General features: G+C 33.0%; 2 protein-coding genes across 6 annotated transcripts; one reads left to right on the top strand and one right to left on the bottom strand.

Moving 5' to 3' along the window:
* Positions 1–1,001: 1,001 nt before the first annotated feature.
* prtp (thioredoxin domain-containing protein pretaporter) lies at positions 1,002–22,257 on the top strand. Of its 2 annotated transcripts, XR_001939966.1 has the most exons (6): positions 1,002–1,202; positions 3,795–3,941; positions 4,131–4,236; positions 4,349–4,639; positions 8,509–9,028; positions 22,240–22,257. XR_001939966.1 is itself a non-coding variant. In XM_018504026.1 (5 exons), exons 1-5 carry the CDS (start codon positions 1,024–1,026, stop codon positions 8,971–8,973), a joined length of 1,188 nt encoding a protein of 395 aa, XP_018359528.1. In that variant the 5' UTR covers positions 1,002–1,023; the 3' UTR covers positions 8,974–9,238. The 2 variants fall into 2 exon arrangements, 1 of the variants encoding a protein (XP_018359528.1); XM_018504026.1 differs by lacking the exon at positions 22,240–22,257 and having other exon boundaries at positions 8,509–9,238.
* On the bottom strand, positions 11,227–24,566 carry LOC108758851 (flavin-containing monooxygenase FMO GS-OX-like 4). 4 transcript variants are annotated; one of them, XM_018504023.1, is made up of 7 exons: positions 24,285–24,566; positions 21,963–22,189; positions 18,763–18,904; positions 14,673–14,981; positions 14,089–14,239; positions 13,742–14,016; positions 11,227–12,292 (listed from the first exon to the last, which is right to left on the bottom strand). In XM_018504023.1, the coding sequence occupies exons 2-7, from the start codon at positions 22,169–22,171 to the stop codon at positions 12,080–12,082; spliced, it is 1,299 nt and encodes a 432-aa protein (XP_018359525.1). In that variant the 5' UTR covers positions 22,172–22,189; positions 24,285–24,566; the 3' UTR covers positions 11,227–12,079. The 4 variants fall into 4 exon arrangements, with proteins under 4 accessions (XP_018359525.1, XP_018359526.1, XP_018359524.1 ...); XM_018504024.1 differs by lacking the exon at positions 24,285–24,566 and adding an exon at positions 23,628–23,827; XM_018504022.1 differs by lacking the exon at positions 24,285–24,566 and adding an exon at positions 22,731–23,217.
* Between the last annotated feature and the right edge of the window lie 3,039 nt (positions 24,567–27,605).

Here is a 27,605-nt window from a genome sequence, read left to right as displayed (position 1 = left end):
TCGCTAGCGAGCGATACGTGAGTAGAGAGAAACCTGAGAACGTCAATGGCTGTGTGCGTTCAGCAAACTCAACAGTTGAGTCTGCTGAGCGCAGCCATTGGTTGCGTTCAGCAGAGAAAGCAGCTTTGCAATTGTTGTAAAAGTCTTCAATTGGTTTATACGTTTAGATATCTATAAGAACCAATCGTATTGTCGACCATTGTCATTTCGGCCTTTTTCGTGTACCAAACCTCGCAGGATAATGTCCACGTTTTCGTGGTCCTCTTCTATACTATTACGTGTCGAGTTAGACAAGGATGAACATTTAAAGTTGATTATTCGTTCTCGTCTAATCAAGGTAATAGTATGGAAGAGAACCATAAAAAGATGGACATTACTCTAAAAAAGGCAGTGATATCCACTCTCAGGTTCCTCTCTGATGATAACAAGTATCATGAATTCTTCGATATCGACAGTATCGCTCATCACGAAATCGCACGCAACAGTCGCGACAGTCGCGACTTGTCATAGTGGAGGTACGGTCAGTGATTTCAGTTGCCGCGGTTATCGTCACTGATTTTTCGACTGGTATTGGTAGGCGGAATTGGGCGGAATGTGTATCTGTTCGCGCGAGAAAGTTGAGATAAACGGAGTGATTCGGAGGCAATTCGGAGTCGAGCGGACCCGAACGGCCTCAGTCCTGCAAGAATCCTCTCTTCCGTGATCTCTGATACGTGATAGACGACGACGGCGGCAAGGTACCGTCTATCCGGTCTATCTCCGGCAGTTATGAGCAGTTGTGCGAGTACTGTGAGTCGCGGACACAGTCCTTCTTTCGAGATCACCCTTAGTATGGTGCTGTCACAATTGGCGATTTTTTGAGCCCCCGGCAGGAAAAGGTTACGGGCGCCTTCGTCTCGTCGTTGAAAAATCTTCAAGATCGCTATCGTCGCGCTTTCTTGCTCTTCCCGACGGGAGGGATAGGCCATAGGGAGGGATATCGTCCAAACAGGCTTGAACAATTTCTCGTCCGTTTCGCGAACGATGCTGTCGCTCATGATGATAGATTGCGTGCCTAAGCGGCGGATCCTGCTTCTTCTGTTTGTACTAAGTCAAACGAGTCATGGCCATGACGAAGATGCACATACTCTTCGGTATACCCACGATAACTTTTCCATCGAAGTTGGCAAGAAAAATCACTTCGTCATGTTCTATGCGCCATGGTAAAGAAATGCATGTATTTTGATTATATAGTCGTATGCTATAAATTGTTTCTTAAAGAATTGATTTATTTCGTAATTAAAATAAAAGACAGTGTGCAATTTATACTTGTTTTGGTAATTGTTGAGTTGAGCTATCTCACGTCTGATATTGATAAAAAGTAGGACTATTCGACGCATTCTTGCATGAAATCAATGAATCTAGCAAAAAAAGTTTCAAAAAAAGTTTCTAAAAAAACGTACGAGCCGAGAAATTGAGGGCTGTCTATAATTGTAGTAGTAAGATGTAGTAAGTTGTAAAACGTAACAATCAACCAATCACAATCGGATGGAAGATCAATCGATTGATGCTCGGTTAGATTTTTAGGCCTGATCCACAATATGCCGAGTGAATTTGGTATAAAAAGTAAGAGTAAGAAATTGACCAATCACCGTCGAATTTGAGAAGAATACTCGACTGTGATTGGTTAATTTAATTTCTTGCTTTATTTCTCCATCAAGTTTGTGAATTAGAAAGCCCCTAGACACCCGTCCGCTGTGATTGGTGGTCGTCGATTTTAAAAAAGTATCGAAAAAGTAACAAAAAGTTACTTTTAAAAATCGGTAACTAGTAACAGTACTTTTCTACTTGATAACAAGGGTCCTCTACATAAAAGTCGTAGGAAACCAACCAATTACAATCAAATCTAAGGAGAATACTCGATTGGAATTGGTCAGTTTCCTACGACTTAAAGACTCTACGACTGCTACGACTTCTATTGTAGACCCCGCTTTACGAAAAAAAAATATAACTATGTTACTGTTACAATTATCGAAAAAAGGGTAATGCAGTTACCAGTAAAATTACCAAAAAAGTAACTGTAATTTCGCTACAAGTGAGGGAGCGTTTATATTGGCTGTAACTGTATGCCGTGTGCTGTAATCTGTAAATATTGACTAATCGCAGTCAAGTATTCCCCTGTCATTAGATGATAAGAAGGGAATGGTCAATTTTTACGGTTACGGTCAATATAAACGTTTCCTAACGAATTAAGGCCATTATACACAAAATTATATTAGCTGCATAACCATCTTAAGGCTGCTGAACCAATAAGCATCCAACATAAAGACGCCATATTGATTTATATAAGCTGCTCATTGGTCTAAGGGCCTTATGCTACGGTTATGTAGCTTATATAATTTTGTGCGTGATGGCCCTTACTTCCATTCCTTGATTTTAATGTAATATTTAATATGTTATTAAAATTTTAATACATCTGTATTACACGTAATTAAATGTAAAATGTGTAGCAGCATAAAGAGGAGATTTCAGGCTCCGTACGTAATTGATTGCTACAGGAAGCAAAACATACTCAAATGAAAGAATATTTTGTTTGTACAAAGTTTCATCCCACAACAAAAACCACCATTTCGAGATATCGGGAAAAAATGTGATTTTTTTATTTTTTTTCTCTGCTTTTTTCTCTGCTTCATCTAAACGGATGTTTACAAAAATTTAAAAAAAATATGCACATAGAGTATCAAAAAGATTAGAGAAAGAATTTTTTGTCATTCTTGATTCAAAATTCTGTTTTTAAAAAATTCAAGAATTTAAAAATCGCATTTTTTATATGATCTGAAGGATCATTTCTAAAATAATTCAGCAGTTAAATCTTATCATACATTATTAGGTTAGGTAGAAAGTTCAATCGTTTTTTTTTTTTTAGTTCAAAATTGTATATACAATATCTTCGTCAAAAATGAATGAAATTTAAATTTAAAAAAAAGCTTTTAAAGCTTGAAATCTCTACTTTCGAAAGGTTACTATATTTTTTGAGTTTCTATGAGTTTGGTAATTTTTACATATAAAAAACTACAAGCTGAAAAAGATGAAAAATTTTCTTTTCACTTTGGGGGTTTTTCACGTGCCCAAAAAGAATTTACAAAAATTTTCGAATACCTGTCGTGAAAGATCGAAGCTTTCCCTACAAGATTATTAAAAAAAAAATGTTTCTATGATTTTTTGTTCCTGAGTTACTCGTGAGTTAAGTAAAGATAAGGAGTATTCTAACTTTGATTACTCATAACTCCGATAAAAATCATCATATCGCAATTAAAAAAACAGATTCTTAAAGAACTTTGCTCTAGCGAATGATATAATTGTAATGAAAATTTCGCAACAAATGAAAAACTTTTGCATAAAAATACGAAGAAACTTTCTCCCCCACTCAATATATTCGATATTTTTTCAGATTTTTAGATTTGGTGAAACATGTCGAAAAAAAAATTTTTTTCCAACCAATTTCTAATTTTGAAACTTATTATCTTATCTAATATGATGTTAAAAAAATTCAGATTTTCGATCTGCAATACAGCAAGCCTATTTAATCCAAAATAAAAGCTATAACTCTAATCAGAATCTCGAGATCTAAAGTTGGAGTGCTTTATATGTCTATTGTAATTAATCAATTCAATAAAACAAATGTGTTTCATGCTGTTTTTTTATTTTAATTAAGAAATAAATTTATTTTTCTTAGAAACAGAACTTATGTAGCACGAATATTATTTTTCACGTTAATTGAACGGTGAAATACAATTGGGAATGTTCTGTATAAGGTGTGGGCATTGTCAAAGACTTAGCCCCACGTGGGAGCAGTTGGCAGAGATCTCGAATGAGGAGGACAGTAATATAAGAATCGCCAAGGTGGATTGCACAACCGAGAGCATTTTGTGCAGCGAACAAGATGTTACTGGTTACCCTACGTAATACATTTTTACCATCTAACTTAACTTTTGTCCGAAACATATTTTTTGAAAATTGATTTTTAATTTATGTGTGCGCCATAATTATATCTGATAATATCTTTATGCGTGGTGTTATGCATATTTATTTGTAAATTATCTCGAAATGTATTGCAATTATATATAACGTTATAATGTCTTTTGACATAGATTGAAATTTTACAAGACTGGAGAAACTAAAGGCGTCAAGTTCCGAGGCACTCGTGATTTACCTACATTGACTTCTTTTATTAACGATCAGCTAGGTAGTTCAATGGTGTGTATATTTTATACTGAATTTCGTGCTATTGCATTGAATTGTTAGTGTGTAACAATAGTAGTATGTTAAGGTATTCTTAAGTGTGTAAAACACACTTTATATGTTCCAGGTTGAAGATGTCATGCCGACTCCTCCGGAAGCAGTAAATGGATTACTGGAATTAACGGAAGATACGTTTGAAAAACACGTATCTTCTGGACATCATTTTGTTAAGTTTTACGCGCCCTGGTGTGGACACTGCCAGAAATTAGCTCCAACTTGGGATGAATTAGCCAACAGTCTTCGCAATGACGACGTAGTCAGTATTTCTAAGATAGATTGTACACAGCATCGTATTATCTGCGGCCAGTTTGACATTAAGGGATATCCTACACTGCTGTGGATTGAAGAGGGAAAAAAGGTATTAATTGAATTATATCGATTTTTTTCGCACAAAGAATAGTTATTTGCAAGGTGCTTACTATCTGAAAAAATCTGGAAAATCTGAAATTTTGAGATTTTTTATCTTTGAAAATCACGAATTTACAGGAAATTCTTGAAATTTAATTTTTATATTCTGTCTCTTTCTGAAAACATTGATTTTTTTTGTTTTTTCCTTGATAATGTAAAATGCCGACAATCGGTAATAATAATAATAATAATAATAATAATAGCTTTATTGAACGCTATGGCTTATAATTAATTGAAAGCAACACGTATAGTATATGATGATACTAAAAACACATAGTAAAATTAGAAAGATAACCCATTCCGACGGATGAGTTGAAAGTAGAGAGATCTGTCAGCCAATCAAGTTTTGAGCTCATTTGCAGAAATTCACATGACTCGTTCACGCTGAAAATAAGCTCAATTTCTGATTGGGAGTCCTCCACCATTAAGTGCAATGGGTCACCTTCTAATTCCACTATGTTAAAAGTATACAATAGACATGACTGCAACTAAGGTTGATTTGATGCCTAATTTAATTAGAAAGCGGATATCTATGACATACATTTACATATATTCTCGCGAGTTTTTATTTTAAAAAATCAGGATAACACAGTAGAAGACAATATATAATAGAAACTCATTAATATTAATAATTGTAGTGATCCATTTTTATGCTTTCCTGTAGGTATCGTGGCTGCAATTGTAAAGAAGATAAATGAGCCGTTTATTTTGAAAGTGACCTAAGTCCATTTAAAAAAAAAATGTTGTTTATGACAGCTAACTTCAAGTTGTACACGCTACTACAAAGGTCAACAACAAAACATTGAAAAATGGACTTAGGCCACTTTCAAAATAAACGGCTCAAATGTAGAAAATATCTCGTTTACTTTAAATGTCTATCAAAATGCATTCAATTGTTGCATTTTTATGTAAAAGTAAAGATTTAACAAAAAAAAAATCTCGCTGTATCTCGTGAAGCAAGTTATTACTAATGCAGTTTGTTATTACTGAGATCATAAAATCTATCATATCGATATGCATGTTGCGAACTGTGCAGTGCGCATGTACTGTAGTCACGTGTGCATGCAATGGCTAGCCATATGCGCATGCATTTTATATATATTAAATCTTCAAAAATGAATGAGCAGGGCTGGGCATGTATTTAAATTAATTTGAAATATTTTTATTTGACCTCATGACCTCCCCCCCTCGCGATTTCCACGTGCTTCCTATATACAGAGCAGCTTCTACGTATTATGTGGGCTTCCACAATTTATACATGTCTTTAATCTTTGGCTGTTGGCATTGCGGCTTCTTTGAAAAGTGATGAGCACCTGCGCAATTCAGGCAAGCTTCTAGTTTCTCATAGAACTTATTAATGTGCTCTATGTAGTCACATTTGAAGCAGAGCCGAACAGTAGCTACATACAGTTTAACTAGGTTGGCCGTTTTTCGATGATAATCATATCTGGACTCGCCTTTTATCTTGATGCAGACTGCTCGAGACTCTTCGATTTGGCCCGTTTTCCTGTTTCGATATTTAAGTATGAACAGGTTCGTGATTATAAGATTATAAGATTTCTCCATCTCAATTGTTTCCTTCAGTTCTTCGAGAGGCATGTTTTCCGAATTAAATCTCTGATTATCGCCTTCCTACTGATTTTGAACTTGGAGACAAAAGCTACAATATCTGTCGCTTACAGCATTAGACAAAGCATTGTTCGCTAGAGTTTTTCAACTAAACGTAACCTTCCAAGTATCTCGAATATTTGTATATTTGGCTGAACTTTATATTATATAGGAACTGTCTTTTTCGAGATACTAATAAGAAGGAATCACTTGCTCCTCATTTGTTTGATATGACTCGAAAATGAACAATGTATAGGTCCTTCGAGAAAGCATCGTAAATTTCCTTTTTTCAAGAGCCTCGAGACTATCTTTTGTACCTATCATCAGGGTTTTGGGACTCGATATCCTGTGACCATCTTCCTTAGAGCTTGTAGGTAGCTTACTTAATGCTATGATATCCGTCGACGTCAGCGAAGTATTAATCAACGTCATTTTTGTTGAGAATCTTGATCAGCTGTGATCATTATTCTTCCGTCCATATCATTTCCTCCTCTGTAGAAAAGTGATTATGTGTGTTTTCATTCCTCATGTCAGCCTCTGTTATTATATCAATCTCTTTATATTAAAATTTAAGAAATTCTTCTCCGTTAAAAATTCAGCGAAATTTTTTTTTTATCTCTTCGTACCTTGGCGTCTCAACCTGCCATCCAAGTATGTGTTCGAAAGATTAAGTTTGAATATCTTTGTTTCATACAAACCTTGTATAAGCTTGTATAAGGACGGACTATGGGTTCCGAGAGCAAGTAGGTGAGAGGCTCACGCGACTCTTAATGGAGAGGAATATAAGAAACTTTGTGAGGGAATCTATTTGAGGATCTCTTAGTTAGATTTAGATGAGTTCGTCTATGGACGAACGATCTGTGGATCATCATTGCAGCTACTATCCAATAGTTACTACATTTACACGACTCGATTTATAACATCAAAGTTACGAAACTGGCCAACATAACTATTCCTTCGAAGAATGGAATGACTGTGATTGTCCAGTTTCATAATATCGATGTTATAAATTATTGACGTTAGATGTCGTGTAAACACTATATTTTACAACGAAATTATTACATCGATATAATATCTCAAAGTTGTTTAATAAAGAGGCTTAGGGCCACCACACACAACATGACATAAACTGACTTTTCACATTCTTTCAGCTTGGGAATAAAACAAGTCTGACCGTGTAAACATGACTTACTTAAGTAGAAATTATCACATCAGCGTTATTAAGTCGAAGTTAAGAAGCTGTATACATATAAATGTATTAAATGTTATAGGAACACTTCACCTAGTTACACCGGAAAAGGAACTCATTTTTGCTCCTCATGATATACTGCTGGTAGTGGAATCTTGTAGGTTACATTATATAATGTAAATAAACATAAATTTTCAATATTATATGTTAGGATAATAGTGTATTTTAACCTCTCTTAATTTATTATTTTGCATTAAGGAAGTTGATATTGTACGCAATAAGCTTTTATGTAAATGTTTGGCATTTGATGCTCCTGTATAATGGCATGTTTAGATTTTTCTTTGCTTTATGGTACTTTTTTGCAAGAGATAATGTAATACAGTGATCACTTCATTTTTATTTAATATTAAACAACAAAGTAATGATCCACTGTGTTACATTATGTCATCTGTATCTCTTCCTTCACAAAAAAACTACTGAGCACTACTACACTATTATACTACTACACTATTACACTATTGCACTATTAATGTACACTAAGTGGTAAATTCGACCACTATTGCACTACTGCACTGGTACACTATTGCAGTAGTTTCTTTTCTTTTGAAGAAATATTCATAAAAGAAGTTAACTTACAAATTTTATTTTTTTTTAACTGAAATTATTTTACTATATAATATGTTTACAGTGTATAATTTTAGCTGAGGTCTCTACAAGTCTCTTTTTTGTCGACTCTTAAAAAATTCTTTAATTTTACCCAGAATTTTTAATAGAAATATCTAGAAAATCCAGGAATTCTTAGGGAATTCTTTATATTATTTCAGTAAACATTAGGTACGTCTGTTCTCGTTGTTTGAAATTCTCAAAAATTGTTGCACTTAAAATGAGATAAATGTATATATATTCGGACGTTAAAAAGAGAAAAAAAACGAAGATGTAAGAAGTGCAAGTAACGCAAACAGATCTATTTTTTTTTTACATAAAAGTTTTGATGGAATATTTAATGGGATATAAATCTCTAGGTGGATAAATATACTGGTCAGCGTACTCACGAAGAGTTGAAAGCTTATGTGTCAATGATGCTGGGTAAGAATGCAGAGGATGAGTCAAGCCGGAAGCTTGAGAGTACTGACGGAATCCCGAATGCTATATTGAGTTTGACGGCTGATAGTTTCAAGCAAGGTATCGAAAAGGGCCTTTCATTCGTCAAGTTCTTCGCACCCTGGTGCGGACATTGCAAACGTCTGGCTCCCACGTGGGAAGAGTTGGGTAAGAAGTTCTTCGGCAACGACAATGTGAACATTATCAAAGTCGATTGTACACTCGACGTAAGTAAACAATTGTGCAATGAACAGGAGGTAGATGGTTTTCCAACTTTGTACTTATATCGTAATGGACGCAAGGTCTCAGAATACAATGGCTCGCGTAATCTCGACGATTTGTACGACTTCGTAATGAATCACATGAAAACGCATGACGAATTGTAAATTTGTTTGTCGTTAAAGCGCCGAGATATGTGTGTGTGTGTGCGCGCGCGCGCGCGTGTATCGTAATGTATTCCCAATAATACTTCGAATAATTGAATTAATTTAAGACGCATGACGTTTCGATTTTTCATTGCCAAATGGAAATAGAAGAAGCGGGAATTTTTTTCATTTTTATATCTTATATATCGAGAAATAAAGAAACGATACGTTAGTATATAGAATGTGACATATTCAAATGTAATCCCGTGTAAAAAAATGTGCTATCAAAATATATCTATTTATTGACTTTGCTCATTTATTTTGCATTTATATATATAATTCTTTTTTGTTTATTCCTTATACTATTATATTATTTATTCTGTATATCTTGATAGTGGGGCTATAAAATTTTATTAAAATAATGAATGTTGATCTTGTTCTCCATATACCCAACATAAGTATTAATTGATTTCATCAGAAATAAGAAAGAATAAGTTGATTGATCTTATTATAGTTCTTAACATATGCTTGTATTAATATGCGCAGCATAAGTGATGTTCGTTATTTTAAATATCTCATTTCTGATGACTAATTAACGGATATACGTGTGTGTGTGTGTGTGTGTGTGCGTGCGTGCGTGCGTGTGCGTGTGTGTACACACACAATACGCCCGAATTAAAATCGTAAATTTCAGTAGGATCCTTAAATTGAATTCTATATGATGTAAGATCTTGAGAATTGTAGCAATATCAAATTGACCGAATGCAATTTTTATTATTTTAATTTGATTACACTGACAATCGTAATTGTTTCAATGCACAGGAGTCATAAATCCTCCCAGCAAACTGCAAACGTGTAACTTAGATGTAATGTTACATGAGTATATCAGAAATGTTACATGTAATATTATTTGTAATGATAAATGTACTGGTATGACTCTATGTCAGCAACTTTGAATATAACATTTATATATCGGAAATATATCAATATATTATCGTAACGTAATACATAAACGTCCTTTATATATATTTTATATGTAAAAAAGACGTTTACAACAGTGTTGCTAATTTTGATGGACTATATTCTCTTATTTTCAGCGTTAAAATAGGTACAATAGTGATAAAAATTGATGCTATGGTAAAAAAATGCTATGGCATGAAAAGGATGTAGCGTCATGTATGTAACATTGTAACATTTAATTTTGAATCGATCGTGAGCAATCTGCAGGGTTGTGTTCGGAGAGACATTAGAGCTATTTGAGTTATTTCATCTATATTGTTTATTAGATGTAAAACAAGGATAGGATGACATTAAAAACGCTAATAACATCTCCCTGAATGTACCCTTGACGACTGGAAGTTGAATAAATTCAATTACATATGTGTAGTATATATTTTATACGCATCAGTCGTATAACATTCGTTAAATTGCTGAAAGATTACAGTTGTGATATTTATATTATATATTTTGAATTTACGTTAGATTACATTTTTAAATAATTGTTATGATCATGCAACAAAGAAATATAACTTTTGTCCTTTTTAAAAAACCCTCAAAATTATGTAAATTGCGTATCGTCTCCATAACCATAAATTATATATCGTCTCTATGCTTCGCCGGTTTGATTCTTGAACCCATTGTTAATTGACTAAATAAATCACATGGAAACTATATCGGGTTTCGAATGTTTCAATGCTCGTTTTTTTAGTAATGTATAATCTACGTTCATTTAAATATGGCTGCATCTGGTATCTGCGCAGAGTCGTACGAAAATCTCAAGACTAGGTCTGTTCGCGTTGTTCGTACTTTTGGCATTTGACATCTTCATTTTCTTTCTTTTTAAAGCAAAATATGTATCTATCTCATTTTAAGTGCAAAAATATTTGGGGATTTCATGCAACGCGAACAGACCTAATGGCCTAGTTTATACCCTACGTTTAGGCCGCCATCTATACTCTAAATCTAACCTAAACACAACAGGTCGCGACGGTATAAATAGTTATAACCTCGCTTAAGCCTTGTGTCCATGATGCTAGAAATCGGTCCGAGTTCTCGGATCGAGAAATGTGTAATCAATCAATTTACCGGTTTTCCGTAAAAACTGTAAGCGGATTGGCTATACATTTCTCTATCCGAGAACTCAGACCGAGTTCTAGCATCATGGACATTGGGCTTTAGATGAGGGATCTTTTTCAAGATTTCCCTGACCTCTCTTATGGCGTGTGTACTATCAAATTGTTCAAATGTGATTTGTTAATTTTTTCTCTGTCCGAGATCTTGGACCGATTTCTAGCATCGTGGACACAGGGCTTTAGGCTGCACGACCTATCTAGCTTAAACGCATGTAAACGCAGGCAGACGGCCTAAAGGCGTAAAGTGTACTAAGAAACTAATAGATGGCTCTATTTCATGTTTTGTAATGTGCAATAAGCTGTGTACGTAGAAGTGGATTTTATATTATAGGTCTATATATTGTTAGGGGTAAACGCTCCGTTCGAGACTTGTCTTAGGTGGGGTAAAGCAGGGTAAAGGTCAGTGGCTAGGTCAGGTCGTTGGGTGTAAACTAGACACTAGACCATTGACTAGTACTTGGCTGCACCTGGTTTTTTCCAACATGAACGCGATAACTTTGTGTACTAATATTTATCTTTTACCATTTTTTTATTATTATAACAAGCCAATGCGAGTCAGCCTCGTGTAGAAACATAATGGTAAATATTTTTATTAATCTTTTATGGTCACACCGGAGTCAAAATGACCCCAGAACACATTTCACCTATTATCATATTCACAGTTTTCGTTTTTTGAAGACAAAAAAATTAATATTAAATGCGCTCCGAAGTCATTCTGACCCCTATACGACTACTACGGTTAAACTTTTAAAGAGGTATGGTTATGAAGGATTAAAATAAACGGGTATAGCGCCTTCGTTCTAATTGTTATAATAAACTGTCCTTAAAGAAAGAAAAAAAAAATCGAAAAAATAAATTGCGATGTATGTACAAATTTGTAGCATAAACAGTATTGATACTGAAAGATATAAACGGTTTATCGTATCCGTTTAAATACATATAGTTGTCTTGCGATAAAATAATATTTACTTTACTCACTTTTCTTTGCGTGGAACTTAACAAGGTTTACAGTAAGACACGCTGTAATTCTCGCTATCGATGATACGGTACTGATAATTTTTGTAGGTGGTGAAGTCTACTTCACGCATTTGCAAAACGTGATCCATAACCTTCTTGACCACTGGTAGGAAGCCTGTCACATTCGCAGCGGTTGCAAGTTCATCATAGTAAGCCCATTGCCTGTCCTTTAACTTGTTAATGTGTCTCAGCTAGGGACAAAGAAAAAAGTTATAATTTAACATGATCTCTTATCTAGAATAAAGTTCTAGATAACTAGAGAAGCTCATTGTTAAAGACAACCACTGTTAAAAGTTCTGATTAGCTATCGCAATGGCCAATTATGAGATTGATTCTTTGGTATGTATATAGTAATAATTATACATAATAAAAATCATTTTTATTTTAAGATTAGACATAATTGTAATTCACTAAATTATTACTATATGTTAAAGATAAAAATTCTGAATTATATATATATATATTGTTATGTATCGAGTATAACTTTGCTATCGAAAAAAAATCAAAATTTTTTTAGTCAATTATTTTTGAAGAATTTAATTTTATGCAAAATTTCTTTTATGTTATTAAATAGTAAAACAATTTGCCATATTCGTATCTGTCTGATAATCTATCCTATCTATAGGATACTAACTGGATAAAAAATTCATATAATATTTTTAATATATTAATTTTCTCTTTATAAAATTTAAATTTATAAAGATTTTTCTGAAAAATATCTCAAAAACTTCTTCAGATTTTATAAGTTTTCTTTGGGAATTACAAAATGAGAAATTTTTTAGTAAATATTTCGGAACTCAGATATAAAGAATTCTAGAATAGACTTTTTCAATATTTTTGAAAAATGTTCCAATTTATACACAAAAGCTGAGAAATTTTCTAAAATGTTATAAAACTATATAAGAATTGTGAAAAAATTTAAAATTTATATGGAAATTCTGAAAAATTATATAAAGAATTCTAAGAAAATTTTTTACCAAGGTCGTGATAATTGTTATATCAAAATATGTTTCGTCTTTCCCTGAAAGAATCGTCATTTATGTCAATCAACGACATATACAGGGTGTCTTTCCATACAGTGTGAAAATTACAACGGTTTCAGCACATGAAAACAAGTTCAAAATGTTTAATAAACATACGTCCGATTCCGAACGGTTTCGGAATTTTTTCTCGATGAAATTGTTTGTCCGATAATATTTTCGAAAAACTGTTGTTTTTACGGAATAAAAACTTATTGATGAATAAATAAAATATTGTGAATACAGTAGAACCCGGATTATTATGGTAGAGGATTTTCTGATTCAATTTAGTTCGCTCTACTTACCTATAAACGGTGATGCACCTATATGATTGAAGTTTGGAGCGTTTTTATGGAGCGAAGATTAAAAGTAAATCTAAACCACACAGACAGACAATTGACGATCACTTGTATGTATACATATGACCGAAAAAAAAATTTCCTACACTTGTTTCTGCGGTTGGAATCAAAATAGGATAATGTCCGAGATCATTGACAACAGAAAAAAAATGTGCACCTAATGTCAGATACCCTGTATATGTCGTTGATGGCAATCTATCATCGCCTCTCCAAATGTAAGCTTTTCCTGCAAATTTGTAAAAATTAATCGTGAATCACATACCAGAATACCTTGGTCCAATAGAAACTTCTTCTCGATTTCGTATTCTTCGCGCATCTGTTGCGCGGACGGTAACTTAATGCGATCTTCGAGGATCCCGAGAATATACTGTGCTTGGATATGGAACATTGGAAACGGTATCACCAACGCGGGCAAGCCCATGAAAAACAAATTTGTATAGTCCATATGCACTAGATGCTTGTAGATGGGTTCCACGTGGTCGTCGTCTGTACGTATCTCGACTTTAGCCGACATAAAGGGATACGTGAATTTGTAACCTGAGAAGAAATTATGAAATTATCTATCATGAATCATGAAGAAAGTTTAACTGGAACGCTGATATGCATTACCAGTACAGAATATGAAATCGTCCACTTCCACTGTTGAACTATCGCGGAAGGTGAAGATGTTCCCCTGGATGGACTCGACACCGGGCTTTTGCTCGAGATTGCTCGATATTTTCGAGTTGAGTTGTTCCGGCAGATTATGACTCAGATATACCTGAAATCATCAAGGGAACTAAAGGATTAATAAAAAAATTGTATCGAATCGTTGATGATTAGGATCATGATGTAAATACATCATGACTAGGATTACTATGCCATTGCTATGCGGCGGTTTTTTTTTTACAATTAGCACTTTACGACGTACGATTTATGTGGTCGTAGATGATGTATCTCAACAAAAATTCGGAAAAAATCTCGCATAAACTTTACGAAAACTGAATTTTGGATGAAATTTTAATATATATTTTATGTAAGGGCCATGGTTTACGTGAGGATACTAATTGAAAATTTAACTCAAATTTTCGCAAGGTTTGTCAGAGTTCCTTTGATACTGATGATACTTTCGGGACATTATCAGGAAGATGAAAGTATAACTTTAAATTTGTCAAATGATAATTAATAGTGCAGGGATTTATGTGCCAGCGTACTTTATCAGCATATTGCGAGACTTCCATGGCGATATCAATGCCAGACCAGGACGCGCCGAGTATGCAAACCTTCTTGCCGGTATAGACCTCTGGCACTCTGTACTGATGGCTGTGAACGCATCTACCGCGAAAGCTTTCGATACCTGGAATATGCGGAATACGACCGACAGTGTAATGTCCGTTGCACAGCACCACGGCGTCGAAAATCTTTGTGGTTTCTGTTTTGGTCTCCAATGACTCATATGTCACCATCCATAATGTCCGGCCGTTAACAGTTTCTGGCTCTATGCGCTTCACTAGGGTATTCAACTGAAAACAAACGTGATCCAAAATAAAAATAATGACAAAAAACGAAAAAGTATCAATGATTTTAACATATATACATATATTCGTTCGTAAGATAGAAAACAATACTTTATAAAAATAACGCGTTATTATCATCTTTTTTTGTTGTTAAATTCGTTACTTGTTACTAATTTTGAAAAGTAACGTGTTGTTATTACTGTTATTTAGAAAGAAACGATTCGTTATTTTTTTTCATTATTTTTTTATAATATTAAGATAAATATTAAGTGTGTATTAATTGTAACAATCAGTATTAAGATTTAAATCATAAAAGATTTAAAATCATATAAACTAATCCTTACATAGCAAGCATTTTCTTTATTTATTTAATAAACCTTCTATAATTCTTTATATTAATATTTTTAATTTTTAATATATTGGATGTTCCCTAATTATTGACAAATTTATTTACAAATTTCCAATACATTAATTAAGATCTTAAAATGATGCCAATTGAGCATCAAATTATTAAACCGCTAATTCATTTAATTTGTGATATTACTATTGGTAGTTCAGTTGCGTTTCTAAGTCCGGAAAATTAATTCGGCGCGTAATTCGAGAGACTACAAACGTGATATATAAATTTACATGAAATTATTTAAAGTACTCAAGATCCAGCTTCGATCGGTATAAGTGTATTTAAAGCGTATTATAATCGCCTAAAATTCGCGCGTTTAGTTAGGATTAGTATTTTGTGCTCCACAATATAATTTAAAATATTAATCATACTTAAACACACAAAATGTAGATAATATGATTCGCTAGCTTTAAATGTTTATAATTAAGAAACTATTAAACCTTGACATTTTGATATTAGATCTTTGTCTCAAAATGATTTCAGAAATTTTCCAGCAAGTGGTGTGGTAGCTCAAGCAGAACAAGTCATTATGATATCAAAATGATATCAAAATGACTCCAAAATGATCATTTTTCAATCATTTCCGATTCATTTTAATGTCATTTTGACGTTATCATTGTAACTTGTTCTGCTTGTTGGTATAGACCTCTGGCACTCTGTACTTAAGTCGCCCAGCATATGTTCAATTTCTTATTCAAAGAATCTTAAGTCTCATCAGATATGCATAGATCTACAGTTTTAAGGATGTTAAAATGACCGATTTTCATCTTGTCGTTAAAGATTGATTAAATATTTTATTTATGTACTAATAGATAAAAATATATACTTCTAGTTCTTCAGCTATGGCGGTTCATTCATGTAACTGTTGAGGGGGTACTTGTGTAGTAGGCTATTATTCAGATGTAGTTATGGTCAGCTGATTTTTTGCTTTATTTTTTGATGCTCGATCTTTTGATTCAATATTGTTTCTGTTCCCCTATAGGGATAAATATTTAAATAATATATTTTATATATCACAGATTCTGATAACAATGAATGAATTTACAAACGCTATACTATACAATATAATACGAAAAGCAGTGCATAATAGACCTCTAGACTTATATTGAAGTTCACTTTAAGATTTATCTTTTAAAACTTTGATCTGCCTCTAGATGGAAACTCTGTGATGGTGTAGAGCACCATCGTTTTAACATCCCTACAACTGCAACACAAAGTGTATGCAGATGCATGCGTATCTGACGAAACCTCAGATTTTTAAAATAAGAAATATATATATATTGATTATATTTTTTAATTCTTAGATTTAGCAATTTTGAAGTATTTTATTTTTTAGCATTTCTTTGGTTTTCAGTGAAAAAAGATTATCAAATTATACAAGTAATTAAATAATTAGAGCAAAATCATTATTATAGCCGAATTTATTATTATAAAAGTAAATTATGTTATTTTCCCTTTAAGGCGAATTTTGACTATTTTTCTATGCCATCATATTTAGCAACCTAAAAACGTAAGATCACATGTATAACTTACGTTACACTTCTTAGGCAAAAATCGGCCCACCATCCTGTGTCACTGGCGTACTGCCGGCCATGCAGGGCATCTTTTAATGGTTAAAACAAAATAAATGAAAGTCGAAAGTAGTAAGGACAGTACCTAAAGGCTGGATGTGGAAAAAATTCAACAAATTTCGGTTGTCAAAGATCTGTATTCAGAACGTGTTTATAACGATGTTAGCGTGCTAACGAATCGAGATGTTCTGCAGTATATATAATGTAGATTATATCATATTAAGTAAGAATAATTAAGAATTTTACAGTTTACAAGATATTTTATATTTTATTTCAAAATATGCGAAAATAAAAACTAAAATATCTCTTAAACTCTATTATTTCTTAAATAATTTTACTTTAATATTTATGTGTATACGCGGAACAATTAGAAAAATTATCAACAAGTAAGATAATACCTATAACGCGAAGGTTATAAGTCGAAGCTGGAGCTTAACCCCATAACAAAAAACGTCACAGTTACGACACAATAATTATGGTTACGTCATAATGACGTGTGAATGTCCGTTTTTTATCACAAATGTGATGTCACAGCAATGCCATGGGCCATGGTGATGTGCGAATGTTTTTGTAACATGTGTTATTTTGTTATGACAATCTCAGTGACATCATATTTTCTTTCTGACTATTGTGACTCTATTGTAACATAAATGTGACCCTTTGCTATAAGGGAAATGTTTAAATATTTGTACGTGAATTTATACACTACATATGTAGTCATTTGAACTGCGCCGAATTGATTTTTCGGACTTAGAAACGCAACTGACCACTGTAGCAGTCTCACAAACTAATTGATAAGTAATTAAAAAATTTGATATTTGATTGGCATCATTTTAAGAATATTTCGATGTACTAAAAATCTGTAAATAAACTTATTGCGAAAAATATTACCTCGGTTGTAAATCGAACCCGGATCTCTAGCATTCCGTGCGAGCATCCTAAGCTTTTAAACCACCGAGGATAATTAGTAATATTCTTCACAATAACCGATATGTAGGAATATGTACATTTTTCAAGTAGCGTATGATTTATTAAGACCGTATGATGTGAATACACAACAAGTGAGAGATAATGCTTATCGAAGCTGGATTCAACTCCCGACCGACGTAATATTTTTTGCAATAAATTTATTTATACATTTTCAGTACATTAGGGTCTTTTTAAAATGATGCCAATCATTAGTATTAAATTTTAAATTGCTTGTCAATTTAATTCGTGATATTACAGTGGTCCAATTGTCCGTTTCTAAGTCCGAAAAATCAATTCGGCGCGTAGTTCAAATAACTACACATGTATGTATTATATAAATTCACATTAAAATATTTAAGCACTTAAAATTCAGTTTCGATCGTTATGGGCATCATCCTTCATTTGTTGTATATTCACATTATACGGTCTCACAATAAAAAGTTTATTATTGTAGAAGAATTATATTACGTGTAAGAGGAATCTTTCATATAATTTTATTAAAAAATATGATGAGACCTTAAAAAATCAATTTTTTCGAAAATTGATTCAACCATTATTTGTCCCTCCACCAACCTTTCAATTCTCGTTTAAAATTTTTTTAGATATGCTTTCTTTCCGGTATAATATATCTAATAAGATTAAGATTAATCATCCTGTACGTACATATTAATCAGAAACTCGATGACGATAGTTCATGTCGAGTAGCAAAGAAACGCTTTTTTTTTATATTTCTCTTCGTTTTCATACATATTTAATAAAATGTGTTATCAGAATGGAAAAATGAGAAGACGTAATATATTTTGAATTTGTTCTTCATAGTAGAATTCAATAGAATTCAAAAACTTACTTTAATGTAGGGATAAAGATTGAAGTGCTTCGCATAGCTCATGAGGTATTTTTTTATTAAGCTATGGTGAATGAAAGAAGGGCCATCCAGATCTTGAAAGGGAAAGTCAGGTATCGCCATTACTTCCTTCGGTATATTTGTCCTGCAAGAAAAACGGAAACAATTCGTTCTCTCAGTATTTAGGTGATCACGCGCGCGACTTTTATTAATTTTATCCGCCGCGGAGTTCAAAAGATACGGCGACCTATAACCCAAGACTAGCGATGAACAAAGTTGCTAGTTATTATCAATTTAGCTGAAATAAGCTCTAGTCTATTTTAAATTTACTTGATAGACATAGACATAATTGGAAAGATATTTTTCCATCTTATGATTAAGCGTGTTTATATTATAACGAAAAGAAATATTTCTAACTCTTTCTATTTTTTACTAATATTATTCGATGTGTTATTTAGCTAAAATTAAGTTGGCTGTCGAAGGCTTGAATAGGAGTAACTTGGTAGTTTTCAGAACCATAGAATCACATTAATATATGAGAGGTACAGATGAAATAAATAAAAAAATTTTATTATCCAAACGCAAATAGGGAATTATATGTTTGCATTCGTCATAATTGTTTACTTCGATCGGTTTCGTCCAAAAATTTATATCTTCGCAAGAGCCCTTGAGTCTTTCACATTATCATGCAATGATTTTCGATCCACATTGCAGATCACTTCGTTATTTGATTTATTGTTAACGTATGCACTTCCTTTCCGCAATTCAGGAAATCGATCTTCTCATTAACGTATCACAAAGTGTATCGCGTGTCAAGCAAAATTGATCACGTTACTGCATTAGACCGGGTGTTTCTCATGTACATGTATGCAGGGACGCTGTATTTATTGTTTTTTAATTGTAGAAGACGCTTATTCGTTACGTACTTTTATTCCAAACTTGTTGCAAATTAATTTCTGTTTTGGAATTGAACTTATGATCTGCCGCCTCACCAACAGTCCTTCATTTTTATCGAAATGTAATCGCCGTGTGTGTCGCAGGAATCCCAACTTCTATTAAGAATATAATTGAGATTGCACAATCAGTTATTCTATTATGCATTATAAAGAATGACAAAATAAAAATATATTTACGCACACGCGCACCACACATACGCACACGCACACGCACACGCACGCACATATCTGTCGCAGATGACACTGCGATCAAGTCTCACGGTTAATTAGAAAAAAAAACCTATTTAGATCTAATTGATGATAGAAAATGATCTAAAAATATGTTTGGATGAGCGACTAATGCCCAATTTATTTACCTCTAGATAACTTTATCCAGGAGATATTTTCCACATTAAAATGGAGATATCTCCTGGATAAAGTTGTCCGCAACTTATCTGATGGAAGTGAAGAAATTGGGCATAATAGCAAGACAGCAGTGATACAGATTTATCTTATAGATTATTATGGAACAAGATCAAAAAAGAGAGAAGGAAATTGTGTATTAAATGAGAAATCCCAGATAACATACAAAAGACGTCTTTTAGATATCTTATGCAACATAAATGTTATTTGGGATCCTATAGTCAATAATAGCAAATGCGTATATAGGGCGTATATAGTCCCATGCCCATCCTTTTAAAAACGGATTCTTTGAAACATTCTAAGACGGAAATCCTATTACGAAAATGTCAAGGCTATAATAGTTTTTAAATTAATAGTGGTTAAAGTTTACTATAATCATGGAGCTGATATTTTGCGTACTCAGGCATGATGATATCATCATATGACAAGATTGACAAGTGATGAAGATGCTTCAGGACCTTCGCAGTTCGAAGATTATCATATAAAGAGTGTGTTCCGAGTTACGCATGAAGCGCATGAATGATGTATCATTTGTCCTTGTTGTTCACCAAATAATAAAGAAGGATAAAACGATACTTTTTACGCGCTTCATGCGTAACTCGAAACGCACCCAAAGATGCAATGACATTTTTATTAAGAAATTATTATTATTCTATGCTTCTATACGGAAACTATTTGTATATTACGCACACATAATTAATGTTGGATCATATAACAAAATATCAATTTAATAGCGAGATACAACTCGTTTCCAAATAAATTCATAATCATATATGTTCGTGTAGTAAACATTTTTGTAATATCTATAGATAAACTAAATGTTGAAAAGAATTAAATATATTGATAAAGTAAGACTGAAACATGTCAAATATTTATTTAATCCCAATATATAAATATCAAATAAACGGCACACATATTTTTCAATAATTATTGTAGTAAAACGTTGAAAAAAGACAAGAATATAAAAATTGATATAAATTACATCGATACACATGGGTATACATCGTTAAAATTTATAGAGAGTATAAATCGATATCATTCTTACTGATAATTAAAATATATACAAGTTCTCGGGAAAAGAATGTTTTATATATAATTACATATAAAACATTTTTTCCTGGTTATAAGCAATGGATTAATTAAATACCTTTAAATACTTTTAATTTTATAATTTGTGTTTGCACTATCCTCCGTTTTAATGTTTGAAGGTCATTGTTGGAAGGTCATGTGTGCCTTCCAACAAGTGATACGGTACGATACAGTGATCATGTCATCTTTGTTTAACATTGGCTGCGTTCAGCGGACTCAATAGTTGAGTGAGCACTCGCTACTATTAATGTATTGTTTTAAATCATACAATCAGCATTTTAGATCTCGAAGAATACATCAATAGCAGCGAGCGCTCACTAAACTGTTGAGTCCGCTGAACACAGCCATTATGTCACATCGTGTCATTTGTGTTGCTTGTTAGAAGGCATATTATGTATAACGAGTATTTGTTACACATTTTGTTTCAGAGCAAACAAAATCAAGAAATATATATATATTTTGATATTATTCATTCTTATAGTTCTGTTACTTAAGAAGTTAATATTTTTATTTCTTTAAACGAAGCGTTTGTGAGCAAATTTGCAGAGGAAAATTTTGCTTGTTTTAAGATCCTAAGTTCATATTTTAAGTTTGGCGGTTTAACCCGGTAACATCCTGTATATATACAAGATACACGGCCAGTCTCGCGCTTCGATATCATTGCGCTAATTGCTCTTTGCGCGAGACACTACCGTGTCTCCTCATGATAAAAAGTTATGTAATGCTTTCTATTTACTCAGCTACTGACGATCTCACCTGAGATTCTTGTACATGCTGCTGTGAATCAAAAGTCCATGTTTGTCAAGATCTGTTTCATCAGTATACACCCAGGTGCCACCGATGTGATCGGTTTGCTCGAAAAGGACGAGATTATAAGAATTTAATTTGGCCACTACATGACGAGCTACCACCAGACCAGCCACTCCACCACCCACAACAGCGATTCTCGTTTTACTACTCGGCATGATTTTTCAATAAAAAGTCTAAAAAAGATATACGTATATTAGTCGTATTTTAAAAACTTAAAAAAAAGGGGAGAGAGAGAGAGAGAGAACGAGATTAAATAATATTCAGAAAAAAAAGATAACTGGAATAAATATAAAAAGAGAATGTACCAGAGACTCGGACTGGAATTACATTCTGGAATAAAATTTCGGACCGGTTACAGTTATGGTCCAAGGCTACTTTCGACTTCGGTGTCAGTTCCGATCCTTTTAGCGATAACGCTGACCGTTGTAAGTATATATAGGCCTATTCTTTTTGGCTGAACTTTTGCACCAGTTCATCTCTCTTCCTTTTCTCTCCAGGAGGAAAGAAGGGGAAGAAAGATGAATTATGATTACTAAAACCGAAAAAGATCAAAATCTAATCTCTTCCAGTAACCACATTAGGGTAAAGGATTGATAAAAGAATTGGAACTAAAAGTTGAATTTAGCGGATTTAGCTTCGGACTGTTATCCAAACCGAAATTTTTCAGTCCAAATCCCTGGAATGTATTTTGAGACTAAGGATAATGTTACATACGTTTCTTCTTTCCAGTGAAATTGAATAACACAATATATTTCTTAATTGATAAGCAACAAGTTTAATTTGGTAATAATTTAATATATTATCAACAAACAATTTAGATTTAATTTCACTGATACTATCGTCACTGTTATATTATTTTCGCTTGTTGATCGTAAAAATATGCAGATGATATGTCCTGCTAACAAAATTATCCACGATTTGAGATACTGAAATGAAGAGAGCAATGACATTTAACGCAATAAATGTCAGAGACATTAACTTGATATTCCGATCTGATTCAGCCAAAGGCTCGAATAAGACTGATCAACGAAAGGAAGTCTACATATATTGGACTATTATCGTTAGCTGGTCTCCTCGCTCTATACTAAGATTCTACATATGGAAAATGTTTTCTCCGGTTTACGCCCCTATCCCCTTCTTTTTCTGATGAAATAGCTGTGGGCTTATGATCAACGTCAAGCGTGTTGACCTGTGTTGACTCGCAGGGTACTTGGGTGAGAGAGCGAGAAAGAGTAAAGGGGGGGGGGGAGAGAAGAGACCGATTAAACTCTCATTAATAAAAGCATAATTTCGAGCTGAAAGTTTCGGGGTCATCCCAGTTTGCAGATTAATGCGACAAGTAGAAAAAATAAACATCGTCTTTATATAAACATATAATATTTCAGAACTCGCGACACCTAAATTAAATAAATTTGAGACATCTGAGTCGTCATCATTAATGTCTAGACAGTCCTGATAAACCTCCTGCTATTTACTTTATATGATTTCAATATTCGTTTTGTCTTTTTTTTTGTCTATATCTTCAAGACCCTTTACAAATATTCGTTCTTATTTTACAAATATTTTGTGACATCTGCAAAACGGATTCTTGAGTCATCGAAACTCACGTACTTCAGTTCCTCTTATCTTCACCACGCACGTTTTTAGAATTTTTCATATACATATATCACGTTATTGGTTATTATTCAACGAAAACTCTACTTCTTTTATTATAGCAAAGATCCCTCTAATTCTGATCGAATCTACTTTCGTTAGCCGTTCATGACACACGAACTTACAACTTAATCTGTCAACTCGTCTGTATCATTATATCGGTATTAAATAGTCTGGTCAGAAGACAGCGTTTGACCCTTTTGTATTATACATATATATATATATATATTACGGTGTAACGCGCTCGTAATAATGCATTGTGTCAATGCTGGTCAATGCACATATATAGAAACTCAGAATAAGGCAATAGCGATCCGACGAGTTGGAATTCTATCGCCTTATATAGTCTACCAATCAGCGTTCAGAGATTTCATTTTTTTTTATATACACTATAATCTTGAAGCAGATAGAAGCTAGCATACTACAGTCTATATACATGCGATCAGATTAGTTGGCCTTTTTATTTCTTTCATAGCATTATGCAACAGGAAGCGACAGTTATGTACCGCTTATTTCTGTACTAATTCTATCGCTGTTGCTTCGCATTAATTGTGTCTAAGGCTTAAGAGTAGTCAGAAATCTTAAAAATAATAGATCTGGAGAAAAAGCTTATACCTCAAAATTGACAGTTGAAATGAGTTATATAACAGAAACAGTGGCGCTGCATTGTCGATGTATATAAAAATGTTATAGAATGTTGTAGAGATAGAACTTAACAAGATTTAGGCTGGGTTGTTCCACCTTTTGGTCTTCAGCTCACAGTTTATCTAAAGATAAAATAACCGGTCCTAAGGGCTGATTGTTTTAACTTTAGATAAACCGTGACTATGTTTAGACGTCACCATAACTTCGACTTAGTAACGCTGATGTTATAACTCCTACTTAAGCGAGTCGCGTTTGCACGTTCAGGAACGTTGATGTTATAATTTCTACTATATCGAGTTTCCTCGGTTTTCTAACTTTCGCGCTTTTTCGTTTCTATATTTTTATCTTATTTTTTTAATCTATGTGTTTACGCGGCTCGATTTACGTCGAAGTTATAACCACCGACGTCGTTTACACGTCCTTTTTATGTCGATGTTATAACTCTAAGACTCTTCATCAAATGACTTTGAGTTACTATACATCGAAGTAATAACTCCGTCTTAAAATAGCGTTTACACGGCATCTAACGTCAGTAGTTATAACAGATGTTATAAATCGAGCCGTGTAAACGTAGTCTGTGTAGTAAGTTATTTATTGAATAAACAAGAGTAAAAGAGTAAGAACATAAGACAGTGAGCTGAAGTTACCGAAAGGTGGAACAATCCAGCCATAATAATGTAGAGATGAAACTTAACAGAGCTGCGTTTGGATTCCCACTTGGGTGCTCCCCGGATGTCATATCATCCTTGTTGTTTACCGAACGTTAAACAAAGATGACATGACACCCGAGGAGCACTCGGGTGGGAATCCGAACGCAGCCCAGATATGTAAGTAATTAAGACTAAGGCCCATATTCAGAACGCACTTATCATGCTATATTTTACGTTACGTATATTATAGAAATTCGGAGATAGCTCTTATCGATAAAAGCGCGTTCTGAATACGGACCTTAATTTGTATGTCTAAAATCTTTAACGGTCAGACGATAATAATGATGATGCGGCAAAGGGATAAGGAGCTAATTTAAAAGATTATCTTCTATGTTCTACAGTGTTTAAAGTGTGTTCAATAATTTTTTTTACTTCAGGGAACGAAAACTGTGAGTATAACAACCACGATTAAATGCGCTAGAGTTCCGGTGTAATCATTATGGAACTTTCAAAAAGTGCATGACCACGATGGATTAAATAATTTGTGTAATATACATTATACAATTATAATTTAATTAAAAAATGTATTTTTAATTACACGATTAAAAGTAAAATTTGAAATTTGTTTTTATTCGTTCTGTGAAAAAGGATAAATCGATATTTGATCATGTGTGCACACTTTCATTCTTATCCCAGCTAACACAAAGTTACATGTAACTAACGAGTACGTTACATGTAACTTTGTGTTAGCTGGGATTATACTATTTATTGTTTATATGTATATTAATCTATGAAAATTTAAAATTTTGGAAGTTATTATTATTGCTCCTTTTCATAATATTATACAATAATAAATACAAAAATTCATGACAAACGATAATTCGATATTTGATATTACGCAGAAGTGCTCATATATCTAATTAAAATTATGGTATGTATTAGACTACTATAAGAATAATAAAAGGAAATTAAAACTTGGATCTGTATATGCGAATGAGATTTGTAGGATATTCTTAGAGATTGTTTGGAGAGTTATATAGCTTGTTACCATATCACTGTTATCACCATGTACAGGTCTACACAGTCTATTAAGTTAAAAATTAAATAATAAAGTTTTCAATTACGCAAGAAACTGTAAATTTGATTAGATTATAAAGTGCTAAGGCACCAGAGGTAAATGCAAATAATAATCGTGATTAATATTATGTTACTTGCTATTAACATTAAGATCATTAACTATAGAAGTTTATTTTGTGTGTAAATATGTTTAATAGTAATACATGTTGCAAAGATATTTATACATGTTTACATATACAGGTATACCCTACATCTCTTGATAGTCTCAGACTTCTCGTTCTCGTTTATTTCAGAGAATAAAAGAAATTAAAATATTTTTTCTATTTTTTTACTCATCCCGTTAATTGCTATTGTATTTCGATCATATTCATTGTAACTTAAAAAACCAATTATTATCGAATTAAAAAAATGATTATTTTATTAATATACTCTTTTGTGTAGTTTTCTCTTGCCACATAACTTTTATAAATTATTTTCGTAAACGAATAAACAACAATGAAAAACGATAATTAAGAAAACAAATATTAATTTCATTCAGTATTATAATATCATCAATTATCAAAATATTATCACGTTGTGTTTACGAAATATAATGTATATGTATTATGAAACATACGGTGTCCCTCTACAAAGTATTAAAACTGCTACAGCGACTTCAATACATGAAAACAAGTCGAAAATGTGAAATGTCTAATAAACATGTCCGATTTCAAAAAGTTTTAGAGTTACGGGGTATTGAATGAGAAAACATAAATCGAAGTAAATGTTGTTTAAAGTCCTTTATTCTATTGTTTTGATTCCTGTGACTCTTATTCTAATAGACTGGTAGGTCTTTTATTCGTTTCTAAAATGAAATTGAGAATTCAGAACAATTGTGGCAAGAAATACTTAATGCTGCCGATATCATCCGTGAAATTCCAAATATTTTTCAAAAAAAGTCCGAAACAATTTATTAATTCGTACTAAAAAGTGTGTCGAAGTCGATCGAAGAATTTTTGAGCATCCTTTGTAAAGCATTAAATAGAATAATGAACATTAAACAATATTTATTATAATCAGAGAGAGACCTGAGTGTAGACATCCTGGCCTTTTTTATGTACAAAACCTCGTAAGGTAATGTCCACGTTTTTGTGGTTCTCTTCCATACTATTACGTGGATTAGACAAGAGGTGCGTTCCGTTTCACGTATGATGTGCATAATGCATCATTTACCCTTGTTTAACATTCGGTGAATAACAAGGATAAAAGATGCATCATGCGCATCATGCGCGAAACGGAACGCAGCCAAGGACGACCAATCATTTGATTATTTTCTCTGACTGCGTTCCGTTTCACGCATGATGTGTGTGCATAATGCATCATTTATCCTTGTTTAACATTCGGTAAATAACAAGATTAAATAATGCAGCATACGCTTTATGCGTGAAACGGAACGCAGCCTCTGTTACGCGCGATTCATGTTTTCTTATTTCAATATCCCGTAACTTCGAAACTGTTCGCAATCGGACATATGTTTATTAGACATTTTCGATTAGTTTTCACATGCTGAAGTCGCTGTAGCAAT

The sequence above is a fragment of the Trachymyrmex cornetzi genome, unplaced genomic scaffold (assembly GCF_001594075.2).
Source record: "Trachymyrmex cornetzi isolate Tcor2-1 unplaced genomic scaffold, Tcor1.1 scaffold16, whole genome shotgun sequence".
NCBI lineage: Eukaryota > Metazoa > Arthropoda > Insecta > Hymenoptera > Formicidae > Trachymyrmex > Trachymyrmex cornetzi.
Note: the sequence above shows the minus strand (reverse complement) of the source record. Positions and strands in the feature narration are given on the sequence as shown.

Coding starts and splice junctions, on each gene's coding strand:
- prtp (XM_018504026.1), top strand. CDS start 1,024: ATGCTGTCGCTCATGATGATAGATTGCGTGCCTAAGCGGCGGATCCTG. Junction 1,203..3,794: donor GTCATGTTCTATGCGCCATG/GTAAAGAAATGC, acceptor GTTCTGTATAAG/GTGTGGGCATTGTCAAAGAC. Junction 4,237..4,348: donor ATCAGCTAGGTAGTTCAATG/GTGTGTATATTT, acceptor TATATGTTCCAG/GTTGAAGATGTCATGCCGAC.
- LOC108758851 (XM_018504023.1), bottom strand. CDS start 22,171: ATGCCGAGTAGTAAAACGAGAATCGCTGTTGTGGGTGGTGGAGTGGCT. Junction 14,982..18,762: donor ATCTTTATCCCTACATTAAA/GTAAGTTTTTGA, acceptor GTTTGTTTTCAG/TTGAATACCCTAGTGAAGCG. Junction 12,293..13,741: donor TATTGGACCAAGGTATTCTG/GTATGTGATTCA, acceptor CTTTGTCCCTAG/CTGAGACACATTAACAAGTT.